We start from the raw sequence: 27,097 nt of genomic DNA, 5'->3' as shown, positions 1-27,097 counted from the left end.
TCAGCATCCTGTTGTCAGTCTTAATTACACAGTCTTTTCTTCCTTTCAGTCAGATGCCAAAATTACTGTTCTAAGTTTTGCTCTGAATTATAATACCATAAATAGAAGACAAGTCCAACTTTGGAAAAAGCACAGGAAAGAGACATGATTTAAAGTGCTGTTACTCTGTCGTAAATGAAAGCAAAATTTGGTTTGTTTGCCTGTAGCTGCTAAGAAATGAGTAAGACTTTCAGAATACTAAAGTTGTATGATGTTCAACTGCAGCTTTAAAGTAGCTGCCAGTCATGCCTACATTTCTATCGTAACCTTCTTTTCCTTCAGCTTCAGCTGTAATTTACTATTTTGTAAGTATCAAAGAGCATTTCAGACAAAACTGCTTAAGCAGTTGCCCTATAAAACACTTCTGCTATCAGCTAAAAGAGGAGAAAAATGCAGCCTAGATAAGAGACTACTGTATTTTTAAAGGAAAACAGTTTTAAAGTAGCAGACTAGGAAATTGTTGATTATTCTTTTCAGTGCACCTTTCTGGAACATAGTTTAACTTTTTTATATAACTGCACTGTTTTTATCTTTATTCCAGATGAGAAATGTTCCACAAGTTCACCCTGATGAGAAAAAATAAAATTTTTAAAACAAAAAGTGTATTATGGAATGCAGATAAGTAAGAATTAAATGTATGGTACTGGGACAGGATAAAATGACCACAATAGGTTTCATCACATTTACTTAGTACAACTCTGAAATTTATTAGTGTCTGTGAGACGTTAAATTTACTGACTGCTATTGTTTCTTTAATACATGTTAATACACATTGAATACATAGACCTTCTTTTTAAAAATCACTATAACATCTGTTACGTCAGCCAGAGCTGAACAGTACAGAAGGGATTATGCTGACATGATTAAATTGCTTCTGCAGTCAACAAAAAATAATTCCTGGAAGGCAGTCCAGCTTTTCAGCCAATGCTTCTTTCTTCTGAAACACCCAAACTTTACCTCAACATCTTGATTAAAACAACACCAGCATAACACTTAACACCTGGGATTTAGTAGCATACTGTGGGAAGGCCCAAAAGCTATAGCACACCATAGAAAACATGTCATGACCTCAGCAGACGTAGAACTATGTACTGTATGGTTCATTTACTGTTCAGCTAAGATCTCTATAGATATTCTTATGCTAGGGTCACAGCAGCTGGATTACGAGAAGGATTCAACAATTGTAAAGGTAATAAAAACAAAAATGAGTGTTAATAGTGAAGTCTTTCCACAAAGACTGATAAGAATTTCTTCCTTTAATTTGCAGGAAACAATTGGTAATAGTGCAAAAGGAAGGGGAAGGAAGATGAGAGTGATATAGAAAGAAAAGTATGAACTTTGAATGTTTCATTTGACTTATTTGTGAGATCCTGGCACCATGACTTCTAGAATATTACATACAAGTCTGACCACTCATGCCCAGGGAGGATGAGCTCAAACCGAAGTTTTAAGGAAAATTAGAATTATCCAGGGAATGGGAAGGGCTATTTACAAGAGAGGACTTAGCTTGTTTGGGCTTACAAAAGATGTTTCATGAGGGAGAGTTACAAGGTATGGTTCCAAGTATGCTTAGGCTAGGATTTCAAAGAATACATCTAGCTATGGAGATATTTAAACAGTTTTCAAAAAAAAAAAAAAAAGCTGCTGTTGGTTGCTGGTGTGAAATCTTGAAAACAATTTCAAGATGCAGTACAGTAAGTACGGGGTCTTTAAAGCGTTTATCTGAGACTCTTCCTGGAATGGAACGTGTTTTGACCTTGCAGAAGTTACTTTCTACTTTTCTTCCCTGTCATTATCTCATGGAGCAGTTATATTTCATTATCTAAACATCTGTCTTGTAAGATATGCATTCCCCCCTACAAAGACAACAACATTTAATTGCTTGAGATAAGTGAGGAACTTCTCAGAATGCATATCCTGCAACTATTCATCTTTCCTCACATCACCTGGAACTACACAGAGGAAGAGTTAAAGGAACAAAGTAGACAATTATTTTGATTGAGCCCAGGGCTCAACAGCTCTATCTCTACAGAGAAATAAATCCTCTGTTTAAGCAGTTATTTTAACTTTTTATAAGCGTTCGTTCCTTCACATGAAAATAAGGAAGAGGGTGATATTGGAGAATTTTCCTCTCTTACGCTATTTGGAGACAAATCTCCAGATAGCCCAATACTCCACATAGGACAGAATTCTCATTGGAAATATAAATTCCTGAAGCCATGTAAAATTACAGGTTTACAGAAAATGGGTAGAACCATAATAAAAGACAGACACTTCTTACCTTTTTGATAGTATTCTGCACAGCAAAGCACTGAAATTCTGACCTGCTTATGTTACCACTCCCTCATTTTCTGGAAGATAACATGCAACCGATTTCTAACAACAAATGATTGTTATGCAGGCTAAGTATTTTCTGAGACATTTCTAGTCCTTTTTTATTATTAATATTTTTCCTTTCTTTTTTTTTTTCAAATGTGTGAACAAATCTCCCTTCACTTTCCCTGTAGAACTTTCAAACTCATGTTCCAGCCTGCACTTTCGCTATCTGCTGCTAAATCATAATCATTTCAAAGGAGGGAAAATCATGCATCCAGCAGCAGGTGCAAACCAAATCTGAAGATTTCTCCTTGTTTCTTACAAGCTATAATTCCATAGTAGCATTTCCAATCACATACCCAAAGAGTATCAGCAGGAGAACAGTGGCTGCCAAGTTCTTTCGGAAAGTGAAGGCTGATAGCTGGAAGGCGCTAATAACACCAACACACAGGGTGACTGGAACCACGTAAAACAGCTAGAAACAGAATAAAAAAGGCACTTAGCAGGTGAACATCTCTTACTGGACTTTTTTAATTAGCATAGAAGAACTCTACAATTTAACAATTCCAGATTTGCAATATAATTACACTATAAATAAGGAAGAATTAGGCAGAAGAGCTCTGAGATTTCATAGTCCATACTTGATGTGAAAATGCCTGTTACACATATACACATGAAACAGCCTGACAAAATCTGACTACAGAATATTCCTCTTAATTCCATTTCTATTGACTTTTCCAATACCTCCATTTAACAAGCTAACTCTTCCAGACAATGAGTCCATACAGGACTATTGCTCCAAAACATCCAATTATACTGTGAATATGGAGTCTTGGATTCAGAAAGAGCAGTTTCACTGACTGGTGCTTCAGCCATAGGAGAATAGTAAGGACACAATTTTAAAAGATACTTTAATGACAGACCAAGTGTGTTGATGAAGCAAATGACAAGTTTTAATGGGAACAGACATAATATTTAGAAAAGTTACAATCATTACACAAAGGAACACAGTTTCTCTGTTTAAGTCTCTCGACATAATGGTAAGCAAATACTTCAGGGAGGGGAGGCAGATGTGATTTGTACAGCGGATTCATATCCAAGTATTCAAAAGAAATGGGTTCTGCTTGCAACTAGCAATGGCAAGGTGTGAAAATCTGTGTTCAGTTCAATTCTCAGTGTCTGTCTCCTTGTGCACTGAAGCTGAGCTCATTAAAGCAGTGGCTGCCTCAATTTCTGCTTGTATAATATTTACACTGATAATAATATAACTAAGATTCTGACATGCAACTGCAGTAGAGGCAAAAAAATCAAGGTCTAGCTAAATACTTAGTGTAGAACAACAACATTCTTACTGTTAAAATTGGGCTTTCATACTGAAGTACAATGTGAATCTGTTCAATTAAACCAGAAGGTGGCATTACTTTGCCAGTGGGAAGACAGACATTTTTCTCAAGAGAAAGGCAATGGAATGAAACGTAGATAGATGTAATATTCTCATCTTGCTCTCAGTGTACCTTATTCAGTACCATATACAAATTTCATACCACTCTGTAGATATAGGTTTCAGTTATCTTGGAGCTGTTTAAAAAAATATGGTAGAGAAGTCACAAAACAGGTGAGTCACCATATGTTTCATCAGACCAGGGACTTTTTTTCCCCAGAAATAAATGGGCAATTTTAAACATTAAATTCTATTAGAAATCTTACCTGAAAACGTAGTGTGTTATAAAAGTTGGGCTTGCACAGACAAAATAACCTTAATATTGCCCCTTAAGTGACATAAACTTCATCTGAACAAAATGTCTCCATTTGTAAAGACATTTTCCTGGCACTTATACATCTTCCATTTGTTGGAACATAGCAAAGAATACCAATCACATCTATAAATACAGTAAGAACAGCCTGATCCTCATGACAGCCATTTCATAAATCAAATACTTCTGCAAGTTTAATAAAGATTATGCTACCAATAATACAGGACACAGCCTGTAATAGTTAAAATATGTAGAGGAATTTCAAATTTGACAGTTCATATATTCATGTGTTAGTGTCCCTAAATGATCAGCAGCACAATTAGCATTTAAAGTAGCATCTGTTCTTTCCCAGATCATGATTGATCATGCAGTACTGTGCTGAATTTGAGAGAGCATTTTGAAAGGAAGAGATTGACAGAAAATAATGAGGAGTTGCCTTTGTTGCACAAGGAGAAACTGCATGATGAAGGACCGTTTTAAACCAAGCCCTCTTATCTAAAATGGCAGAAAAAGGAATACAAAGATCGACCGGTCAAGTAAATAACATTTGGAGAAATGTGTTCCTACTTTGAGCTTGCTCAAGTGTGAACACCCCGATTTCAAGCACGGATGGGTGAAGCTCTTAACAGTTCAGATTTATAACAATCTGAATGAGAACAGAGCATTACAAAAATCTCTGTTCTTGACCAGGCTAGTCCATATTTGCTTGTGCTAGATTCCAGCCCTTACTTCCATGACTCATGTGTGTTAAGCAAGGTGCAGAATGTTTATGTCCCTTCACTGGGCCAGAAATCTTTCTACTTTTGAATAATCCAGGTGACTCCAATTGTTCACTATTGCCTCTGAAACCAATCTCCCAATCCAAAACAGTTTGAGACATGAACAATCAACTAATCGTACTCTAGTTCTTTAAAAATAATAATTCTATCCCTTTCCCAGAAGCAGATGACCTAATATCAAACTCCTGCCAAACACTCAACTAATACTATAGCTAGCCTCACGACAAGCGAATTATGAAAAAGCCTTTCAGTAAGAGATGTATATGTATGCCGCATTTATATAGATACACAGAGGTTATACAGACATATAGTGGAGAAATTTTTAATTTTAGTTTTTAAAGAGTCACCTTTGAAAAATATATTTGAAGATAATTTGTGGAATTCATGCTTAAATGGAACTCAAATGAGCTCCATTATATAGATTAAAACTTAGTGACTAGGACTAGCAGTGAGACTTGAGAAAATTAATTCTATTTCACCAGCTTTGGTTATTGTCCTGAAGAGAAAGCAACTTCTCAGGCTTGAAGAAGGCAAGCAAAAATTCCTGTTTCATTAAACTATGTTGGCCTGAATCTGACCTGCCAAAATCAGGTCTCAGTAGCATTCCTGTCTTTACATTTCATTAAAAGGGTAAAATTTAGGGAAAAAGAATTACGGTATTTTCAAAAAAGTAGATTTTCAGATTTCTTAATTAACTGCATATATTTGCATATATTTCTTAATTAACTGCATACTATTTGCAATGTCAACAATTTTAGAAGTTATTTGGTGTGAGAAAAATATTCAGGATAGTGACTTCACCCATTTCTAATCTAGGTCATTCTGTGTATATGAATCCATAAATAATATTTTCTACTGTCTATCTTGCCACAAATAAAAGGTACCAGTTAAGAATATCTGTTATATTACCCACCAATAGACAACATTATTATGCCTTTAAAGTAGCTAAGCAGTATATTCAGGTCTCTCCAGTAATCTGAAAGATTTTGCCAGTGGCAAATCAAGACACAGAAACTCCTATGAAATTCTGTATTGAAGATTCTGTCTGTCTAGGTTGTTTAGCCAGATTTCTTTTATTTTAAAATACTGCAGGTACCTAAAGCTAGCATATGCTTTACCTAAAAATTCAACTTTGGAAAACAAAAAACACAATCCCTGCCTTAAAGAATTTTATCTAGCAGTATCAAAGTAGCAATTGTGTCCCAGCACTTGTTATCATGGCAGCCAAGAGCTGTTGATCTGCACAATTAAAATCTCATTTATGAGTCTTGTGACCATATTTTCCTCATTTATGGAAAACTAGTTAAAAATTTATACCTGAATATGTTACATACCATATCACAGCAGAAGTTACCAAGCCAGTAAGTTTTGTAACCCAGGCCGGTGATATGCTGCAGGCGTTTTGTGCCAGACACTCTGTCTTTCACTATGGCACTTCCAATGGAAGCGGTAAAGATAGAGAAACCCAGCATGATACAGAGTGCTACTCCACACTGACGAATGTTCTCCATTCTAGGGTACAAAGTAAAATGGCAAAATGAAAAAACAATGGGGAGGTGGGGGGTGTGTGTGTATGAACAAACCCAAATATTTTCAAGCCCAGCTTCTCACTGAAACAACACTAGACATTAGGACCTTAACCCTGTTTACAAACACCGTGTCTGTACACTGTCAACATTTAATTAGAGAAGAGAAGCAAGATGATGTGTTAAGAGTTACAGAACACAGTATGTGTTTAAAGTCAGAATAGTAAAGTGAAGCTTTGGCAAATAGAATCATAGAATCATAAAATAGAGTTGGAAAGGCCCTTAAGATCATCTAGTTCCAACCCCCCTGCCATGGGCAGGGACACCTCACACTAAACCACGTCACCCAAGGCTCTGTCCAACCTGGCCTTGAACACTGCCAGAGATGGAGCATTCACAACTTCCCTGGGCAAATACTTCCCCCCTTTACAGACAATTAAAATCCAAAAACTTGGCAACCTTTTGAAGCAGTTAACCTCTTTGAAAACGTCATGACCTGTTCACAAACACTGTAAAATGCAGTCAGTGTAAATTCAGTATTTTTCTCTGCAAAATAGTGGAACCATATCTGATATAAACACTAGACATGGCATATAAACACCAGAGTAGAAAAAATGTTTCACTCAGTGGAACTGAATTGCATCTGTCAATCAAGCCACAACATCTATTGCGTGCAAAATACATGCTTATTGAATTAAAATTTTCAATTGTCTGCTCATGCAGCTGTTATATATATTAAGAGTTATCTCACATTTTGTCCTCATCCAGGAAGGCTCCTCCATATGGTTGGCTGTAAAGTGTCATCCCTGTGCAAAGAAAAATAAATATGAAATTAAAAATTCACCAAAAAAAAAAAAAAAAAAAAAGGCACACCTTAGATAGATTGAAACTGTAACTGTAGAGCTTTCAATAAAAAGATATTCAGTTTGGGAAACCAGAAAAAATCCTTACTACGCAATGCAGTCTTAGGCTTATTTTGGTTCTTGGTACCACTAGCCTGTAACAATCTAGCAATCTGAACTTCAGAAGTGGAACATAATTTATGGACAAAAAAATGTGGCTTTTTGCTTTATTTCTTTTCAAGCAAAGAAAAATAATTGTGTGTGTGTGTGTGTATGTGTGTACAAAATTTTATCAGTGAAAAAGCTGCTGTCAAAGAATCACGAAATGGTTTGGGTTGGAAGGGACTTTAAAGACCACCCAGTTCCAAACCCACTGTCACAGGCAGGGATGCCTTCCACTGCAAAGGATGTGGGCAGCCACAGCTTTTCTGGGCAACCTGTGCCAGTCCTTCACCACCATCACCATGGAGAATTTAATATCTAATCTAGACCTACCCTCTTTCAGTTTACAGACATTACTGTCCAACTGCTCTTGATGCAGGTCCTGGCTTATTCCTGCATGTGTACCTGATAGGGGTGCCAGCTGTAATGTTATACTAACCAGAAATTCTTGCCATGAGATCAAACTAGCACTGTCTGATTAGAGTATCTAAATAAATCCATGCTGTTTCCAATTTTAAAATAATTAATTAAAAAATCCATCCTAGCAGCATTATAATCTTCCCAGTATCTTTGGCAAAGAAATAAACTGTTGGTAGCCTTAGATGGATTCTGCAGGGTGCCATTTAATTGAACGCATTTTGTAATACTTTGATAGAGTCCAGTTGCATAAAGGCAAAACTTGTCCTCATTCTAGTAAGAGGTGCAGTCCGACCAAGTACATCTATACATTTATTTTCACCCCTTTAATTCTTCATTCCTCATCTTAAAGCCAAAGGAATTTAAACATAGAAGCGGAGAGGAACATCAGTAAGTCCCTGTGTGGTAAAAATCTGAACAGATGATGATGATTAACTTGCACACAAAACTAGTACAAGGCAAAGATTTTTTTCAAACAGTTAAAAGCCATACAATGAAGCCCGATAGTAGTTAACAAATCAAAAGAAGATTCAAGCTGATAAGATTTTGATTCATCACTAGTAGGTAGATGTGCTATTTGCAGAAATCTTTCATGTCATTTGCTTAGAGGGACTGTTTAAAGTTTTCTTTGTTTTTCCTTTGCACCATTTTTTTTTTAACAATAGCTGCTATTTGTTCTGAAGTAAAAAACAGCATATCAAAGAAAACTGGAACCAAGTATTAGCTGAAATTTCTTTTATGTAAAGGAAAAGTAGCATGATAGATAAAAGCTTCATTCAGAGAATTTATTTCTAAGGTTTATCAAAGGTTGAATAGATGTGTGCATATTAGAAGAGTGTCTTTAACCCATATGTATATGTATATACAGTTCCTATTGAATTAGAAATTAATAGCCAAAAATAGAAGTTTTTTGAAAATGGGAATCCTGATAATTTCAGAAGCACTAAAACAATAAGTTAACGATATTAAATGTTCTTCTTATACTCGCTAGTGTTCAGCTAAATTATCAAAGAGCAGAAGTATGTCTTAAGCCAAGTTCTAGTTAGAGAGGATCTTCCCACAGTTGTCAAGGTGTTGTCTTCATGATCAAGAATTTGAATACTCTAACAAGCTGTCCTCCCCAAAGTTTCAGGAGACAGAAATCCTACAGTAAAATTGCTCCAGCTCAAGAAAGCTGGTTTTTACAGATTGCAAATCTTATAAGACTGCCCATGATTAGGAAATGCCAAGACTTGGATAGCTCTAGGTCTTACTGATTCACATCCCTTTTCCTAGAATTTAGACACACATAAAACTGTCATGTGGATTGTGGTACAGAATTATTGTCCATAAAGTATCCAGGCCTAAGGCAGTTTACCAGGAATTCAGAAAGGTTCTCCAATATATTCCATTAATTTATCCAGGCTGGTCTGAATTGCATCCAATTGCTCTACTGCCATCAACTACCTGTTGTATGCAGTGAGAGGAATATGCACTAGCAAAAATGGCTATGATTTCATGTTTGTGCAATTTTCTGTGCAAGTGAATTCATTCTCATAAACATAGGTTTTCCCACTTGTACATTTTGGGAACCTGTTCAATGAATTTCATAGAAGAGAATCATCTTCACTGCTTAAACTTTTCAAAAAGAACCACAGGGAATTAATGAAACATGCAGAACACAAGAAAAAATAACATCAAATATTTTATAAGGAATGACTTCTGCTGGGGAATATTAATGTGTCTGGAAATAATTTTTCTCCTGAAATCACCATGGCCTGTCCCTACTAAATGAACAGATCCCAAGAGGATACTAACAAAAGTTCCAGATTACTGCAATGCTATTAAATCCTACAACAGTTGACATAGGTTCCACACACAGAAATACATTGCTATAAAACTCTCTAGTATAGAATAAAGAGAGACTGAAAAAGAGATAATTGCTGGGGAAAATAAAAAAAAAACCAAACTTTAAATAACATAATGCTTATTGCAGTCTTGTATTGCACAATACTAATCAAAAAGCAAATTGTGCTTAACTGATTTCATAGAATCATAGAATAGTTAGGGTTGGAAAGGACCTTACGATCATCTAGTGCCAACCCCCTTGCCATGGACAGAGATATCTCACATTAAACCATGTCATGCAAGGTTCTGTCTAACCTGGCCTTGAACACTGCCAGGGATGCAGCATTCACAACTTCCTTGGGCAACCCATTACAGTGCCTCACCACCATAACAGTAAAGAACTTTCTCCTTATATCCAATCTAAACTTCCCCTGTTTAAGTTTTAAGCTGGTTCAATTTGTGCCAGTTTTAACCTATTACCCCTTGTCCTATCACTACAGTCCCTGATGAAGAGTCCCTCCCCAGCATCCCTATAGGCCCCCTTCAGATACTGGAAGGCTGCTAGGAGGTCTCCACGCAGCCTTCTCTTCTCCACGCTGAACAGCCCCAACTTTCTCAGCCTGTTTTCATATGGGAGGTGCTCCAGTGCCCTGATCATCCTCGTGGCCCTCCTCTGGACTTGTTCCAACAGCTCCATGTCTTTTTTATGTTGAGGACACCAGAACTGCACACAACACTTCAGGTGAGGTCTCACAAGAGCAGAGTAGAGGGGCAGGATCACCTCCTTCGACCTGCTGGTCACACTGCTTTTGATGCAGCCCAGGATACGGTTGGCTTTCTGGGCTGCAAGCGCACACTGAAGCCGGCTCATGTTAAGTTTCTCATCGACCAACACCCCCAAGTCCTTCTCTGCAGGGCTGCTCTGAATCTCTTCTCTGCCCAGCCTGTAGCTGTGCCTGGGATTGCTCTGACCCAGGTGTAGGACCTTGCACTTGGCATGGTTAAACTTCATGAGGTTGGCATCAGCCCACCCCAAAAGCATGTTAAGGTCCCTCTGGATGGCATTCCTTCCCTCCAGTGTATCAACCGAACCACACAGCTTGGTGTCATCGGCAAACTTGCTGAGGGCACACTCAATCCCACTGTCCATGTCAGCTACAAAGATGTTGAAGAAGACCGGTCCCAACACTGACCCCTGAGGGACACCACTCGTTACTGGTCTCCTGCCAGACATTGAGCCACTGACCACAACTCTTTGCGAGCGGCCATCCAGCCAGTTCTTTATCCACTGAGTTGTCCATCCATCAAATCAATGTCTCTCCAATTTAGAGACAAGGATGTCATGTGGGACAGTGTCGAATGCTTTACACAAGTCCAGGTAGATTACATCAACTGCTCTATTCTATTTCCTTCGATAGGAGAGTCCCAAAAAGTAATTGCTCTTCTGAAAAGTAGCAACTATTTTCTACACTCAATTTCCATTCAAACCATGCAGATGAAACAAAGAATTGCGTTTTTTAAAATTTACACATGTAACTAAGATTAAATTTCCTAGGGTTGCTGAATTATACTTAAACAAAGTAGAACCATGTTAAGCCAAGTTCAGTTCTATGTTAGAACTAAAATTCTAGTAATGTACTAAATATAATACTTTCGTTTGTTGGTTTTTTTTTTTTTGCAATTAGTCTGCAGCATAAGGGTCTTCTGCATTTGCCACATTTTTTAGCATATTATTTCTTCCTTCCCCCCATCATCCAAAAATAGATGATGAATTTATGTAAAACCAATAATCTGACTTGTGATTCACAGAGGAAAAAAAGTTCTTTTGAACCTAAGGAGGAATAAACTGTCTTACAATAGGAAAATAAGCCAACATATTTGATATAAGCTATTTACTAGTATCTTTAATTCTTAAATAATAATACAAAATTCAAAAAAATCTGTGTACTTTTATAATCTGTCCCTTTCTAGATTTCTCCTAACTACCTAGACCACCTTTCTTTACATATATGTTTGCCCCAATATAACTGTTAAAATGATGTAAGATGTACCTATCAATGCTTTCTTGCCTTTATATGCCTTTTTATGCCTTTTTACTACGTAAAGCTGCTATAATAACGCTCATTAAGTTGAAAACTAAACACAATCTTTGAGGACTTAAAATAAAAACCATAAATGACAGATAAACCAAGAAATTCCAAATGACAAAGCTCCTATTAAACAGATATATGTGGTGTTTATGCAAGGATTTTTTTAAGGCTTATATTGGTAAGCCTGTATGAACAGCCTTCGAAGCAAATTTTACCAGATCAGTATTCACAAGGGAAAAATGAGATAGGCAATATCAACTGATATGGTATGATTCAGTCCTAGATCTCTGCTCCTTTTCATAAATTTCTCAATATAAAATTATTTCTTTCACATCTACAGATTGCCATTTCATTCTCCTGACTTAAATACAACCAGAATTTTCCCAGTTGTCCTAAAATATCCTTTGTTTATGTTCTTGACATGGAGCTGGTGACATTATTTTTACAGTGACAATTTAGACTCCTTTGAGAGCACACGTGAATAATTGTGATAGGCACTGATTGTAATCTTTTGAAAGCCCTGCATAAGCAGTGCAAGAACAGGGAAAACTGTGATGATAGATATTTATACTGTATCAGGATTTTAATGCTGCATTCAGAGTGTAAGTGGACACCATGATGTTAAGACTTCTTTAGAACTTTTAACCTTCTTCAATATAAAAATTAAGAGCTTGAGAAATCAGAGCCACTGTTTCCCTGATTAGAATGAGGTTAAGAAAAGGGCATCTCAAAGAAAGAAACATGACTGTATACATGTTAATTGATATATGTGCATGTGTAGTTCTGTAATGAGGCCAGATGTCAATCCCAGCAGAGAACACAAGTAACAAATAATTCTGGTAATATATTTTTTTAGCTAGTTTTCAGCTAAAACCCTTTTTTGTTCTTTCATCAGTTTAACTACATTTTTTGGTGTGGGTTTTATTTGGTTGGGGAGGTGTTTGTTTTTTCGTGGAGCGTGTGGTGGGCTGGGTTTTTTTTAAGTAAAAGGCTTAGTTACTATCTCTTGTTTTGGTCAGTGGAAGACTTATCTTTACACTACTGAGAAAAGGCATTTTTACCAGACTTTCAAGCCATATTAGTAAGAAAAAAGACATGAGCGAAGTAGTCAGAGCATCACAGTTTAACTACAAATTGCATGAATAACCCAGTGGGAGGGGTGAGGGAAGTATTTGCATTGGAAGTGTCACCAGGAGCTCCACGCTACATGCTTAATAGTAGAAGAAACTATAAACAATTAATTGTGCCCTCTTCAGCTTCTCTATGATTTCCCCTTAGTCTTCCCCCATCCAGGCTGAACAATGTTATTCCTTTTCTAACACTGTTCTCACTTAAACTAATTTCAGATTATAATATGTTAAAAAGGCATCCCTAAACTCATGGAAAAAAAATCTTTATGTTATAAGCATTACAACATTCTGTAGAATAAAATACAATTCTTTTACATTTTGGATAGGACTGTTTACAGGAAAAACGAAAAAGCTTTCACATTACAGACATTTGAAATGAACAGTAGCTTGGTTGTAGCAGAAAAAACCCTGCCCTGTTACCATTCAAGAGCTGCACAACTCAAGACACCTTTCCCCATGCTATCTTGCAAACGGTACCTTCAACAGAAAGTGCTCTAGGTCTTCTATTTCAAATCTAAACCTCCTGAGCATTTGTCTGCAAAGAAAGCCGCATGCAATTTGGCATAGTCTTAGAGACTTGGCATGTTTCATTCCTATAAGTTATAAAAACCACGAGTTACTGGTATCCCAGTCCATCCTGCCTGGGTGCAACTTTCCACATAATCACATTTATAAAATCTGTGGGTTTGGAGTAAAAATTATAAGAGTGGTATGAACCAAGCAGTACTTTTTCAGCATAGGGTGGAGAGAGGGAAAGATCTCAGCAATCTTCAAGCTTATATGTTGTCACTATAGGCTAATCAGAGCTATCCTTGGGTATATTTCTTGGTTCTGCACTGTATTTTGAAGGTGTCTGAGCCCATCTCTTCGTACTCTTTTGTAAACTCTCTCTTTTTTCTGTCACATAGCATGCTGAGTCTTGAGTACATGGATCAGTTTGGATCTGTGCTACTAATTCTAAATATCAGGATTGTTACAGACTTGAATAGAAGACCAATCTAGCTTTTTTTATTCCATATGTTTCAGTTCAGATTAGAATAAAATAGGTTAGAAGAAAATAAAATAGTATGTGTTATAAAATGGAGGTAGCATGTATACACATTTTTACAAGGTCTTCTTTGTGGGGATTTAAAATTTATGATGAGATTTCTGTTTGTGTGAGATGAAATAGTACTATTTACTGAAAAACACATGAATAATTGAGAATTTCACAGGCAGCACTCTCAGTACTAATTTATATTTTACTTTCCCCTCACTAACTAGATATGGTTAAGAAGATTCCTACTAAATGTCATTTCAGTTCAGTTTGAAAAAAAGTTTAAAGTTACGATTTGAAAAGCAATCAAGAAACTATACAGTCGCTTTCCACCAAAACTCAGCTGAAAATGGGTCTCTTGATCCTTTCAGCTCTTTTGAAGAACTGAATCTGAAATAAATGTGGATGCTATATGAACACTTACAATGAGCCCTAGGATGAAAGGGTTTTAAAAAAATCAATGACTTCAATAGAATTCTGAGATGGGGCAGCTGCATCGCACAAGGCCTTTCTATATTGATACATTTCTGTTCTTTGAGTAATGATGTAAGAACTTTCTTGAACTGCTGTACTTTACAGACATCATTATAGATGACTACCACTCCTTTTTCTTCATATAATTTTACCCTAAGAGGAAGGTAATTGTCCTTCCCCTATATTCAAGCACGATAAACACGCTCTGACTCAGCTCTACACAATTGTGTGAAAAATAACATAGGTCTTCATGAGTATTTCTATCTTAAGCTTAAGCAGAAAACATTGCCTTTTAGCTTTTTAATCTTCTTCATTAATCCATTTTTAATTTGTTCACAATTACAGTATCTAGCTGTAGGAATGCAGCATTTCAGAAAGAGATTTAAAAACATACAAACATCATTCACATAGGCTTGAAGACCAGCCAGGACAGATATTTTGTCAAAACCCCAGTCCATTTTATCTTCTCTGTCAAATAGTCTTTCTTGCTTTTTTTCAATTGTTTAAAGCATTTATTTTCTTTATCTGTCACTGAATTTATAACCACTATAAAAGAAAATGTATCTGGTTTCCTTTCCAATGAGTTAGATTCTTTTTTTTCCACAATACAAACAGAGACTTACATGATTATGAAATAGAGATGGCTATCCACATGGTAGAGAAGATGAGCTAATTTTATACAAGAACTATTCCTGAACTGCTGTTCCAAAATAGACATCTGATCCAATAACTGTGATAAACTGATGTAATTCAATCTGGCTATCTTCTGTTGCTCTATCTTCTTACATGTACCTCCAGCTGGCGCACACATTTTCTTCAACAAGCATTCCACTAGTTACATGAAAATTACAAGACACAAACATAGTAATTTTCCAAGGATTCTTATCGGGAAGCTTACTGATAATCCCATATGGGAGGTAAAAGAGAAATCTTTCCACTTGCAAAGAAAGATCAGGTTACACAATAATAAAAAGCAATGTATTTTGATCACCAAACAACTATCATTTTCTGCTCCTGCATGTTCACGGTGATCAAGAGTCAGTAACTTGGACTGACACAAGAAAAACAATCATCGTTTTTTTTTCAGTTTTTTGAACAGATACAAATCCATCAGGATATAAATCTGTACAAGATATCCCCTGTAATCTTGGGTTACAACTTCTTCCTTCAAACTCTCATACAAAATCCTAAGTCTAGATTCTCTGTATCCTGTTGACTGAACAAAAGACATTAAGCACAAACATTTAGTCTTCTTTTCAGCTTCTTGTCACTAAAAACTTATCACACACGGGGACCAGTACTACTGATCTCCTGTGAAAGTTACTAGGTCTGTCGCTGCAAGTAAAGCAGGTAGAACTAGGCACACTGTAATGACGTCCATCCTCCGGAGAACCTGGGAGAACTCCAGCTGGGTTCATGCTCAAGAAATAGCCATAGGATATGACTACTAAGTGAAACGGTTCCTCGGTATTTATATGAGCATTTAAATAAGCTGTTGACCTCTTCCAGAGTTGTTTCAATATCACAGTAGTAATCTGGATGGTAAATCCCCACTTCTCCATAACAGGTATAAAAATAAGGGTACTTAAACACTGATGTTCCAGAATGAGATATCCAACGCTACAAGCCAGCATCGGTACAATTAATGAAGTGCATGGAAACTTGATTAAAAATCTATTTCTATTAAAAATTACCATTACAATATCTGATTTCATTTAATTCAAAATATCTGCAGAAATATATTACCTTTGATTCATTTTCATAATTCATTTAGAAAAATAAAACCCCAACCATGTTGAAAGCAAGTAATTGCTCTTATTTCATTGACATTCTGGAAACTTTTCCTAAGGAAATTCGGTGTTCTGATACTTTAGATTCCTTTCCCTTTGCAGTGACTTTTATCTTTTTACTTCCTTTCCATTGTAAACACACTGAAAATCATTTTACCATCACAGACAACTATCCTACCTTTTAAAAAAACACTTAACCATTGGTCATAAGCTTTCTTTAAATTTCTCTAAACCAAATTAATTTCTGATAAACAGAACTTTAAGAACAAAACGAACTGGAATGAACAGAAGTTAACCTGAACTACTAAAACCAGAATTCAAACTAGACTTCAACATCCTAAAAGTTCACCTGTGTCAACGACTGTTTCTTTAGCTGCAGTCAATTTTTTTTTTAAGTCAGTTTGTAAATTTTTTGGTTTTATTAGTTCTCATACAGTTCAGGGGTATGTGAATCAGGGAACTGAGATGTCAAATATATTAATCTCTTTTTTTGTTACAAACAATACTAAGATATACCAGCCTTTCCCATTCCTTGGATAACAGGATGCTATTGAACATTACACTGCAGTGTGAATTTACAGGATACTCTGGGTTTAACCTCAATATTTACATAAGGAGATAAAGTGACAAGTTATAAATCCATAACCTGTTGTCCATTTAAGCAAGCCCTAGCAGTGGTCTCACAGGGACTAACATCCCAAGTGTGGGAAACCAATTTACACTTATTCCACAGGAATGTCCTTTGAAAGAAATTCATATGGCATAATGAGCTATAAATTAAAATTCTACCTTATTGTGTACTACGTTCTTCACACACACACAAAACCCTCTTCTGTTTAATTAAAAGTCCACTTTCTTATCTCCCAAGAAATGTGTGACTCCACAATTTTACTTTATACTATGAAATATTTTAATACTTAAAATTTAGTTTTTTTCAAAATCATTTTTAAAAGATATGAAAAAAGACTTAAAGAAGGACTATTACCATACTGTCTCCAATCTACATTAGGAGGCAAATTCACCCACAGAATGAAGTTGTTGAGTTCATTTAAGTAAGATGGCAGTGCATGGAAACCTTTTTGGTTGTACCATACCTGGAAAAGAGAAGAGAAATTATTAATCAAAACGTAGTTGAATCTGTATGCCTAATTTGAAGTGTCCCATACGTTTGAGAATTTCATAAAGATGCCTAATTCTCCTGTTATGACACCTATTTAAAGGTGAAAGTTAACTAGGTAAAACAGAAGCAGTTAATTTGTACAGGTTGGACACTGTTGGAGCTGTGCACCTATGTTAATTATTAAATTGAGATTCTCTGATTTAATGGAACACTCTGTCCCTTTCTTTACACATATTTAGTCAAACAACTAGAGGAAAAACAAATCAAAAGGAACATTTTCCAATTCAATTGAAAATACAAAAAGATGAGTAAAACTCGTATTTACAAGCAGAGAACACCATTGAAATTTCAAAAAGACATATCTAAATAATACCTGCAAGTGACACATAGCATAAAATATCTAGGAACGGAATATCCTAGAATGTGGGGAAAAAAAGAAACAAGGAGGCGCTGGTTACAAATATTCCATAAAAGACAAATCTGCATCTCCACCTTCAACAAACAATCAGTGATTTATTAGGCACAGATGATATCAATATAGACAAACTTTAATGCAGACAAGGCAAGCCACTCTTTCTGTGGAGCGGAAGGAAGCAACTATCATGTAACATATAATTTCTCCACAAATCATGAAGAATCACCCCAAGCTGATAAATATACCCAAATTCACACTTCTGAGTGCTAGAAGAATCATTGCTGAGAGACTGCTATGTCCCTAAACTGAAAATACTGAGGGCTGAGGTTTGAGTTTTGCTTTGCCTTTGAAAATCGATTCCATGCCTATGCCTTATTACTGTTAATCACAGTGCCTTTGAACCTGCACTATCCGTAATGAAAACTAGGTCAAATTATTATGTATGTTTGTTTTCAGTTTTAGTGACATGTTTAAAATCATCTTTGATTGCTATCCTTTCCTCACTCTAAAGCAGCCTTTCATCTCCCTCTTTTTTATATACAGTTGAATGTCTCTTAACCTTTTCCTATTTGATATGAGTTATTTGCTAATCTGCATTTTATATATCTGAAAATGATGGTTGGCAATTCTAACTTTGTGTCTGGATGCTGATTCATACTGCAAAGTGCACAAGGTTTAATATGTGTCTTTCTTGCCTTAACGTCCTTCTAGGATTTCAGTTTCCTTAGATCCTTTGCAAAATTACCATATACACAGTTACATTTGCAAATTTCCCTGAAGATTCTTTTCTCATCACTCTGATGCTGTTCTCTTCTAGAGCTCTTCCATACATATATGTGCCTTTTCTTAATACTGGTGTAAACTTCCAGGCTGGGGGTGGTGTGCATTTATTTTATTTTATTTTATTTTATTTATTTTATTTTATTTTATTTTATTTTATTTATTTGCTTGCAGATCATTCTGTTTTTTCTTTCTAGTATCCAGCTAAAATCCTTACCTGGACACTAGTTCCAGACTTTGACCATTTTTCCTGCTGCATTTTACTACATATTTCCCAGCGCAGGTTGTCCAATCTTCAGTTCTATTTCCCTGTCTTAATGATTGTTTTGTTCTGATTTGTTTTCCTGACTACCTACTTGTTTGGATCTCTACATTGTACTCTATTGTGAGGCACGGTTTACCACAATCTAATTGCACATTCAGTTTCCTCCCATCTATTCTATATCATGCTTTCATATTCCACTCTGAGCTCCATGTAATTTCTTCCATGACTCTCACCCTTTAATCTTCTTTGCTGTAAGCTCTGTTAGTCATTTTTAAATTAGCAGCTTTGGTCTACCACTGCTCTTGCTTGCTTTCACATTAGCTACTCTTCTTTATGTGGTCTTCACATCTGCTTGAAATCTCAACAGCATCTTATATCACCACATTTAAAGAAAAAAGAACAAATCCCAAACTCTTTCCCCCTTTGCAAATTCATATGCAACTCCTTTGTTCTCCTCCAGTTCAGTTCCAACAAATTCCTACACAACCTAGATATCCCATTCTTTAATCAACAAGAGTTCTTTGAAATAAAGAAGTGAAATGGAACCTAAATGTCCTGAGGAAAACTGCAAATCTGGATTTCCTGTGTAAATAGCAACCAGAGAAAAGAAACATAAACAAGTGATCAAGAGTAGATACTCTTTTTTATACCCCCATACAACCATTTCTTACTCTATCTTTTTAAAAAACATTTGTGCTGAATAGAAAGTTATACATACATAATGAAACTCCACTGCGATTGTATTCATTGTATTGAAAAAAAAAAGCAATTAAGAAAACAATAAAGCCAAATTCTGACGGCATATCCTCATTCAACTGAAGCAAGGAAAGGTCTCAAGTATTCACAGAACATATTATAAATGCAATAATGTGACCAATATTCAAATGAAAATATAAAACTACAATAAAGCATTGTGTGTAACAATACATTTCAATATCCAGCATATTAATTAGATTTTTTTCCTTTAAGCTGCATTACGCAACTGAATCAAGCGCCCAGGAAATTACCAAATTGAAGCTGAATATTGAATAGCTTGTCTGGCAAAAGAGGCATTTGATGTCATTCACTTTAACAGAAAACAAATTTAAGGGATTTTTCCCAAAATCTTGTGGCTTATTCTAAATTGATTGCAAAAGTACAATGAAAAAAGAAAAAAAGAAAAATATTAGTTCCAGCTGAAATATCTTTCATATTTCTTGTGTGCCACACAGATAATTATTTACAGAGGGAAGATATAATGAAAAAATATTTAGATTAAGATGACAAATTTTTATTTTTTCTTCACTGTTTTATTTTCTATCTATGGTTGATAAAATTACTTCCCCAGGAAAACACGACCTCAAACCAAATTAAATATAAATTCTGTAAAGACATGTTTTCCATTATTGCATAACATTTATACTTACTGCTAATATTCCATAATAATGCTAGACTAACATTCTGACTAATCTATGGTCAATAAAAAAAAGGATGAGGAGGGGCAGAGAAATCACTAAGCATTGCTAGTCCAGATTCAAGACGGGGAGACAGGGACAAGAGGTATTAGGCTGGAGGGAAGTAACTTCCTCTGCATACTTAAACTTTACTTTACAGTAAAGTGTCAAATCCCAACTTTTAAGATTGAAAAAATGCACACTTCAGAATGCCATATAAATGTAATAAATTGCCTTTCGATGATATTTCAAATTGCCACATGTTCTTCCTATATTTAATAATGGTATAAATAATAGCAACTATGACATCATAATGGAACAGTTTTTGCTGATATTTTCAAAGAAAACCAAAGAATACACAGTCATGAAGACACAAAAAATTGAGGAGTTGTGCTTCTGCCACATGGCAGTGCTAATCAATGAGAGTCAATAGTCAATGGTTTTAATCAACCACATTTAGAATCATAGAACAGTTAGGGTTGGAAAGGACCTTAAGATCGTGTCGTTCCAACCACCTGGACATGGGCAGGGACACCACACACTAAAACATCTCACCCAAGGCTCTGTCCAGCATGGCCTTGAACACTGCCAGGGATGGAGCATTCACAACCTCCCTGGGCAACCCATTCCAGTGCCTCACCACCCTTACAGTAAAGAACTTCTTCCTTATATCCAACCTAAACTTCCCCTGTTTAAGTTTTAACCCATTACCCCTTGTCCTGTCACTACAGTCCCTAATGAAGAGTCCCTCCCCAGCATCCTTATAGGCCCCCTTCAGATACTAGAAGGCTACTATGAGGTCTCCATGCAGCCTTCTCTTCTCCAGGCTGAACAGCCCCAACTATCTTCATACAGGAGGTGCTCCAGTGCCCTGATCATCCTCATGGCCGTCCTCTGGACTTGTTCCAACAGTTCCACGTCCTTTTTATGTTGAGGACACCAGAACTGTACACAATACTCCAAGTTGGGTCTCACGAGAGCAGAGTAGAGGGGCAGGATCACCTCCTTTGACCTGCTGGTCACACTCCTTCTGATGCAGCCCAGGATACGGTTGGCTTTCTGGGCTGCAAGCGCACACTGCTGGCTCATGTTAAGTTTCTCATCAACCAGCACCCCCAAGTCCTTCTCCTCAGGGCTGCTCTGAATCTCTTCTCTGCCCAACCTGTAGCTGTAAATTTGTCATGTGGTAGGCATATTTTCTCTTGTGCAGGCACAGATGCACATTTTCTGTGTACATGCATATAGCCTGTATGGGGTATATACAGTATGGTATGATTAAGTAAAGTAGAACAGGTATTTGAATAGGTATCTTAAATTTGAACGGATCACTTTTTGAGTGGAGGAGAATAATGCACAAAGGCTCGGAAACTTCTGAAAGTGAAATGAATCATACAGGAAGTCTCTTCAAATGCAAATTTTTTCTTTTCTTTCATACCAGGCTATGTAAATGGTACATTCACTGTCTCATGAACAAGCCTGAAAGGTCAAAGTAAAAGTCTAGTCATTAATTACTGAAAGGTTAATGCAATAATTTGACATTGCATCAGTTGAAAGCCACTTCCAGGAGGTATTTTAGATAACACAGTGCCCTTTATAAATCTACTCCACTATTTTCTTTGCATCTGAAATATGAAGTTTACTCACTAACAGTATAACTATAACTTACCCCGGTGCTGATGGCAGGTGGAGCTCTATGCCAAAGACATTTAAAATGAAAGGACCCTGACAAAAACTACAGTGCGAGCATGTCAAAACAAGAGTCTAAAATGATTAAAGATATATAGGACAAAAACAGCAGCCAGAAAACACATCTTGCTGCAGTCCTCTAGGACTTCGAGTTCCTAATGAAAGACTGACGGAACTGGAGTTTAAAGCTATAAGAAATCTGGGGGTAGAAGGGTCACAAGTGACCAAAATTAAAATATATATAAGGTATGGTGTGTATATGAGATTTTTTAAAAAACTACATGGAATAGGCATTGGAAACCGACTGTGATTTTGTGAAACTAAACATGAAATTATATTTGATTGGAAAATATCTGTATGATATTTTAATACATAGTTGTTTTAACACTTTATCCCCAAATGGATTTGGAGACAGAGCTGATTTACACTGTTCCTTCTCTTCTTCTATAAAAGAAAATAAAATCTAGTTTCTATACCCCTCCAATACAATTTTAGGCAGAAGCACCTCTCCTTCATATTCTAACCTGGAATATGGAAATTCCACAGTTTTCTCTTAACAAATCTGTTTTACTTCAAATAAAATGCTAGAGAACACTCAATGATATTCTTAAATACTCCACCTAGACTGCTGTTCCTTTACACACTACTATTCTACATTTGAATGGATGTCAAAAGAACATTTCAAAGCATCCCCAAGGAAAATAGAATCCCCTGCACTTATAATTGCCTCTTAGGCTCTAGGTCACATCCCAAGTTATTACAGTACGGATATACTGTATCTTTGCAGTGTATAACAAAAGGTCTCAAGGAAAAGTTCTGTATTTTGATTGCACTTAAAATAATCCTGTTCCTGACTTCAAAGGTAGCTCCAGACAGAAAACAATGGCTCTATGCAACATTGCAAGACTGTACAAGTTGCTGTCAAAGAGATTCAGATTTCACAACATGACTAATTTCAACAAGGCACACTTCTGTTTCTCTAGGATAAAAATGGAAAGTTACTCTTATTTGACAAGGGGCTTATAAAAACAGGGTAGCATATTTGTTATGCAGAAGCAACTAGCCCTGGAAGCTAAATCTTTACTTTGGGGCAAGAGAGGAAAGTATTCCTTGCAGGAATGTAACAAGCATCAATAATTACTAATTTTTTATAAGTTCAATGAGCTTTTGTCAATTCTGACGACTTCTTGTAAGAAAAAAAAAGGAATATCTAGGCTGACTACCTATAAAAAAAAAGCTTGATGGGTAAGATCTGTTAGACTCTGAAATGAGTTCACAGGAAAAAACAAAAGTGGTATCATCTGATTCACTTTAAACTGCTTCTCAGAACATCAGACAATACTTCAAGAACTATGAACAGAGAAGTGAACTAGAATAGACAGAGGAGTTTTCTCCAACTTCTAAGTGAAGGGATTTTATGTAATGATTTATTATTTGCTCAGTGTTGTGAAGCCTGAAGCTTGAATCAGTAAGCAATACATACATACACATGAACAGACATACATGCAACTCTCACCTTAACCATATACTTTGATTTGGTGTTGTTCAATTTTTCATCTTGAAGTTCAAATGCTCTTCTCCTTCCAAAAGACCAACCACCATATCTGGTAATAGAAATTAAAGTAATAACAAGTTATCTGCCTTAAGATTTACAGTCTTTTCTTGCAATGATAAAGTGGGAATATCTACACTAATGCTTTATTTTTCAACTGAAAGTAAAACTTCACTGGTCACAAAACCTTCCATGTTAAGGAAAAACAGGACCTCAATATATTCTTGAATAAGGTAAATAGTATTGATCTTTTCTGGCAAAGGAATTCCCTCGGATAAGAATTTTTACTTTCTGAAAACTGAAATCCAAGCAGCAGGAAGATTTGTGAGCAAGTGAGGTATTACTGACTTTCAGAAACATCTTAAACAGCTTGCCATCTTCCCATTTCGATGTGGCATCCCTGGAGACATTCAAGACAAAGCTGGATGTGGTTCTGACCTGATCTAGTTGAAGATGTCCCTGCTCATTGCAGAAGGGTTGGACTAGATGACCTTTGAAGGTCCCTTCCAACCTAAACTAGTTTATGATTCTGTGATATTCTAGCTCAAATCTTTCATTCTAAGATGTTTGCCACTATTTTTTTTTTCAAATCATGCACTTTTTCTGGCTAACCCTTCCTTCTCCTTGATAAAATCATACTTGGTCTACTATTTCCACTTGTGTCAAAGGCAGTGATAGAGCTGCAAAGGCATCTAGAGTAAAACTCAAAATACAGCAGATAGATAACCTCTGTGGCTGGTATCACAGAGTATGAAGTCTTGCCAGGGGTATACCAGCCCTTTTTACTTTGAAGAAGTGATTACATGGAGCATGTCCACTTCTATTTGAGTCCCTAAGGAATGGAAACTATATTGTTTATCTAATTTGTATGTGCATATAATTTTCTTTCTCGAAGATGCTGAAATAACTCACTGTGTGGCAAGAAGACAGTCAGGGCATGCCTAAAGGCAATTAGCATGCAACTGCTGGAGTAAGCTCTGAAAATGACCATGGATGGGGTTCCATGTTACCTTAGCCTGACTGTATGTCTTGATAACAACCAACAGATAAAGCTAATTACCCCTTATAGTTTCAGTGACATAGGTCTATGCTTTGGATCAGGAAGGATTTATCAGGAGGATAAATAAAGATTAGGTATTTTAAGGTTACCTTGCTCTGTTGGAAGGTCTCACTAAATACTCTTCTACAAGAAACCCTGACAGATTATACAAAATATGTCCTTTCTTATTCTTCACATATGGAACAGAGGTATTGAAACTTGGACACATCTGAAAAACAGCAAAAGCACTCCTAAATAGCAGTGGCACTACATTTAGCCATCTTTTTTGAATTTTGCTTAGATTTTACAGCATTGTTTTTCAACTTAGTTTGCCTTTCTTAGCTTTCATAACTTTTCAATAGATTATGTATGGTTTTATATGGCATCTCAAATAATTGCAAATGTTATCTACATATTAGAACCACCTATGATTTCTCTTGCAATCCTGCCAGCCAGTTTTGTTCTGAAAACATCAACAATTGTATGTATGCTTATAAACATTTGCAGCAATGAAAAAGGCAAGACTGCTATTCAGTTGTGCCTAAGAATAAATACAAAAAAAAGCACCAGATGTATATGAGATGAAACCAAAATTCTAATTAAAGCAATATGCTTCTAAAAATTTAATTGATGGACTGCAGTGAAAAAGAAAGGGTTTTTTTTAATGATTCAGTGGGGTATTCTCACAACCAAAGAAAAGGAGACAGATATTATGATCTGGTATCTCGAAAGCCTTATAGATTATGCATATCAATCGGAAAATTTTAATCCTTATTTGACATCTCAACCCCACACAAATTAAAATTCATTCTCGGAGATTCTGAAGATACATAACTCAGATACAGGTTCTGCCTCCACTGTCAAGTGACTTCTTTCCTTTGAGTTTTCATGGTTAATGGGCTTCTCCCTGTGTGAGTTCCCATTTCCATTTTGTTTAAGCTTCTCAAGTTTAAGTATACTTCTGAGTAGTATTAGAGGCAAATCTGTTCCTTGCCCAAGCAGAGTAAAAGATTCATTTCCTCTTTCTACTTTTCCCAAAAATGTATTCCTATATTTCAGATGCAACTCTTAGACTAAATATGTATATATTTATGAAGGAGAGAACTTATTTGATAGAATGATCCTATCCAAGGTGATGTATTTCTCCCTTCAGACAGTTTCACATTCTTGTTTATTACTCAGCCTCAGAGTAAGTCAGCAAGAAAACTCAACAGTCAAGGCTGTCAGAAATCCATTACCTTTTTCAAAATTCCTTTTTTCCTCAAAGGTTGTTTTATTTTCATATAGGCAATCCTAATCAAAATCAAGCGACATCAATTAAATCTCATTCATATGTAGATTCCCTGGTAGCTTCTATCAGGCAGGATCACTTGAGCTTCCCTTCTGAAAGCAACTAGTTTTCCAGCTATTATGGAAGTACTATGTTTTAAACTTGTTTTCCAGGAGGATTTTTTGGCAACCAAGGTTCTATAACATCTTTGAAGCAATGCTGTGTTTGCTGAGATTAGTTCAGCCATCTCTGATTTCTGTTATTTCAAATCAATCTATAGCCATTTCTAGTGTGTATACACACACACACATAAGTACATAAAAATTGGACAAGATTTCCATGAAGACTTCACAACATGTAGACTAAACATTAAATGAAACAGAAGGAAATCTCCAGTCATAACAAAGCCAGTGCTCTGAGGGTTTGTTTCCTCATGCTTTTCTTTAGTCCTTCAAAAAGAAAAGTCAAGTTTTTTATATGTAATATACGCATATCTGATTTTTACATGCATAAGTAAATATGAAATAACATACCTGTTGTTCAGCCATACATCCACATGAATCCTGGGGTGACATAGATTCCATCTGCCAACATGAACTATTTTTTCTAAGGGGAATAAACATAACAATGGGAATAAACATAACAATAGGAACAAACATTAAATAAAAGGAATGTATTACTTAACAGAAGAAATCCAAAGTGTAAAAGCAGATCTGGCATCTTAACATTTTCTTTCAAAAAAGCATTTCATCAAAACAGCAGCTGTGTCTAAAGCTATCTCAATTTTACTTATTTGTACCAAAGTGGTTTCACTAAAAATATTTATAAAAATAAAGCAGCAAACAAGCTGCATGTTTTGTGTTTGCAGCAATAAGTAATTCATGGCCACCACTCTGCATTCCTGAATTTGGATATCTGGAATGCTTCCTAACAAATATTGCAATTATTGTCTAACATTCATTCATATGGACACAAGACTTGATCAAAATCCTCCTGAAATTAATTAGAAATTAACATTTAAGGGATTTGGATCACAACTTTAATAATGAAACCTGCTTTGCCTAGATGCCAGCTCCTTCAACAGAACAGATTTGTCATTAACCTCATGCTGCCAAGAAAAGCTCATCCATGTTTCACAGAAATATTGAATTTACAATATTTACAATTCACAATTAAGGAATTGTTATAGTTGTTACAATTACCCTTGTTTTGAATGCATGCATGTGTTGTCCCAGTCAAAAAAATATCTCAGTAGATTCTGGGAAAGGTTCCCTAGATCATCTTCAGTACTGTCCAAAGTGGCCACGATGAGGAAAGGGCGAAGGAGGAAAGAAAAAAAAACAAAAATTAAAACC

The 27,097-nt window shown here is 36.0% G+C and overlaps 1 protein-coding gene across 2 annotated transcripts in view; it reads right to left on the bottom strand.

Moving 5' to 3' along the window:
* Window positions 1-27,097, bottom strand: part of ABCA13 (ATP binding cassette subfamily A member 13) — a 173,001-nt gene that overhangs the window by 45,096 nt on the left and 100,808 nt on the right. The window contains exons 43-50 of one of the 2 annotated variants that reach the window (XM_057428773.1): window positions 26,945-27,031; window positions 26,276-26,348; window positions 24,583-24,701; window positions 23,398-23,485; window positions 17,168-17,276; window positions 7,166-7,220; window positions 6,223-6,400; window positions 2,715-2,830 (exon numbers count right to left, since the gene is read on the bottom strand). In XM_057428773.1, coding sequence (XP_057284756.1) covers window positions 2,715-2,830; window positions 6,223-6,400; window positions 7,166-7,220; window positions 17,168-17,276; window positions 23,398-23,485; window positions 24,583-24,701; window positions 26,276-26,348; window positions 26,945-27,031 — 825 coding nt within the window. Of the gene's footprint in view, window positions 1-2,714; window positions 2,831-6,222; window positions 6,401-7,165; window positions 7,221-17,167; window positions 17,277-23,397; window positions 23,486-24,582; window positions 24,702-26,275; window positions 26,349-26,944; window positions 27,032-27,097 lie in introns of those variants that run through there. The other variant, XR_008974827.1, reaches the window with a different exon arrangement.

The sequence above is a fragment of the Pezoporus wallicus genome, unplaced genomic scaffold (assembly GCF_028554395.1).
Source record: "Pezoporus wallicus isolate ANWC-B61680 ecotype Strahan unplaced genomic scaffold, APGP_CSIRO_Pwel_v1 contig_6658, whole genome shotgun sequence".
Classification (NCBI taxonomy): domain Eukaryota; kingdom Metazoa; phylum Chordata; class Aves; order Psittaciformes; family Psittacidae; genus Pezoporus; species Pezoporus wallicus.
The sequence above is the reverse complement of the archived record's forward strand: the minus strand, read 5'-3'. Positions and strand labels throughout refer to the sequence as shown.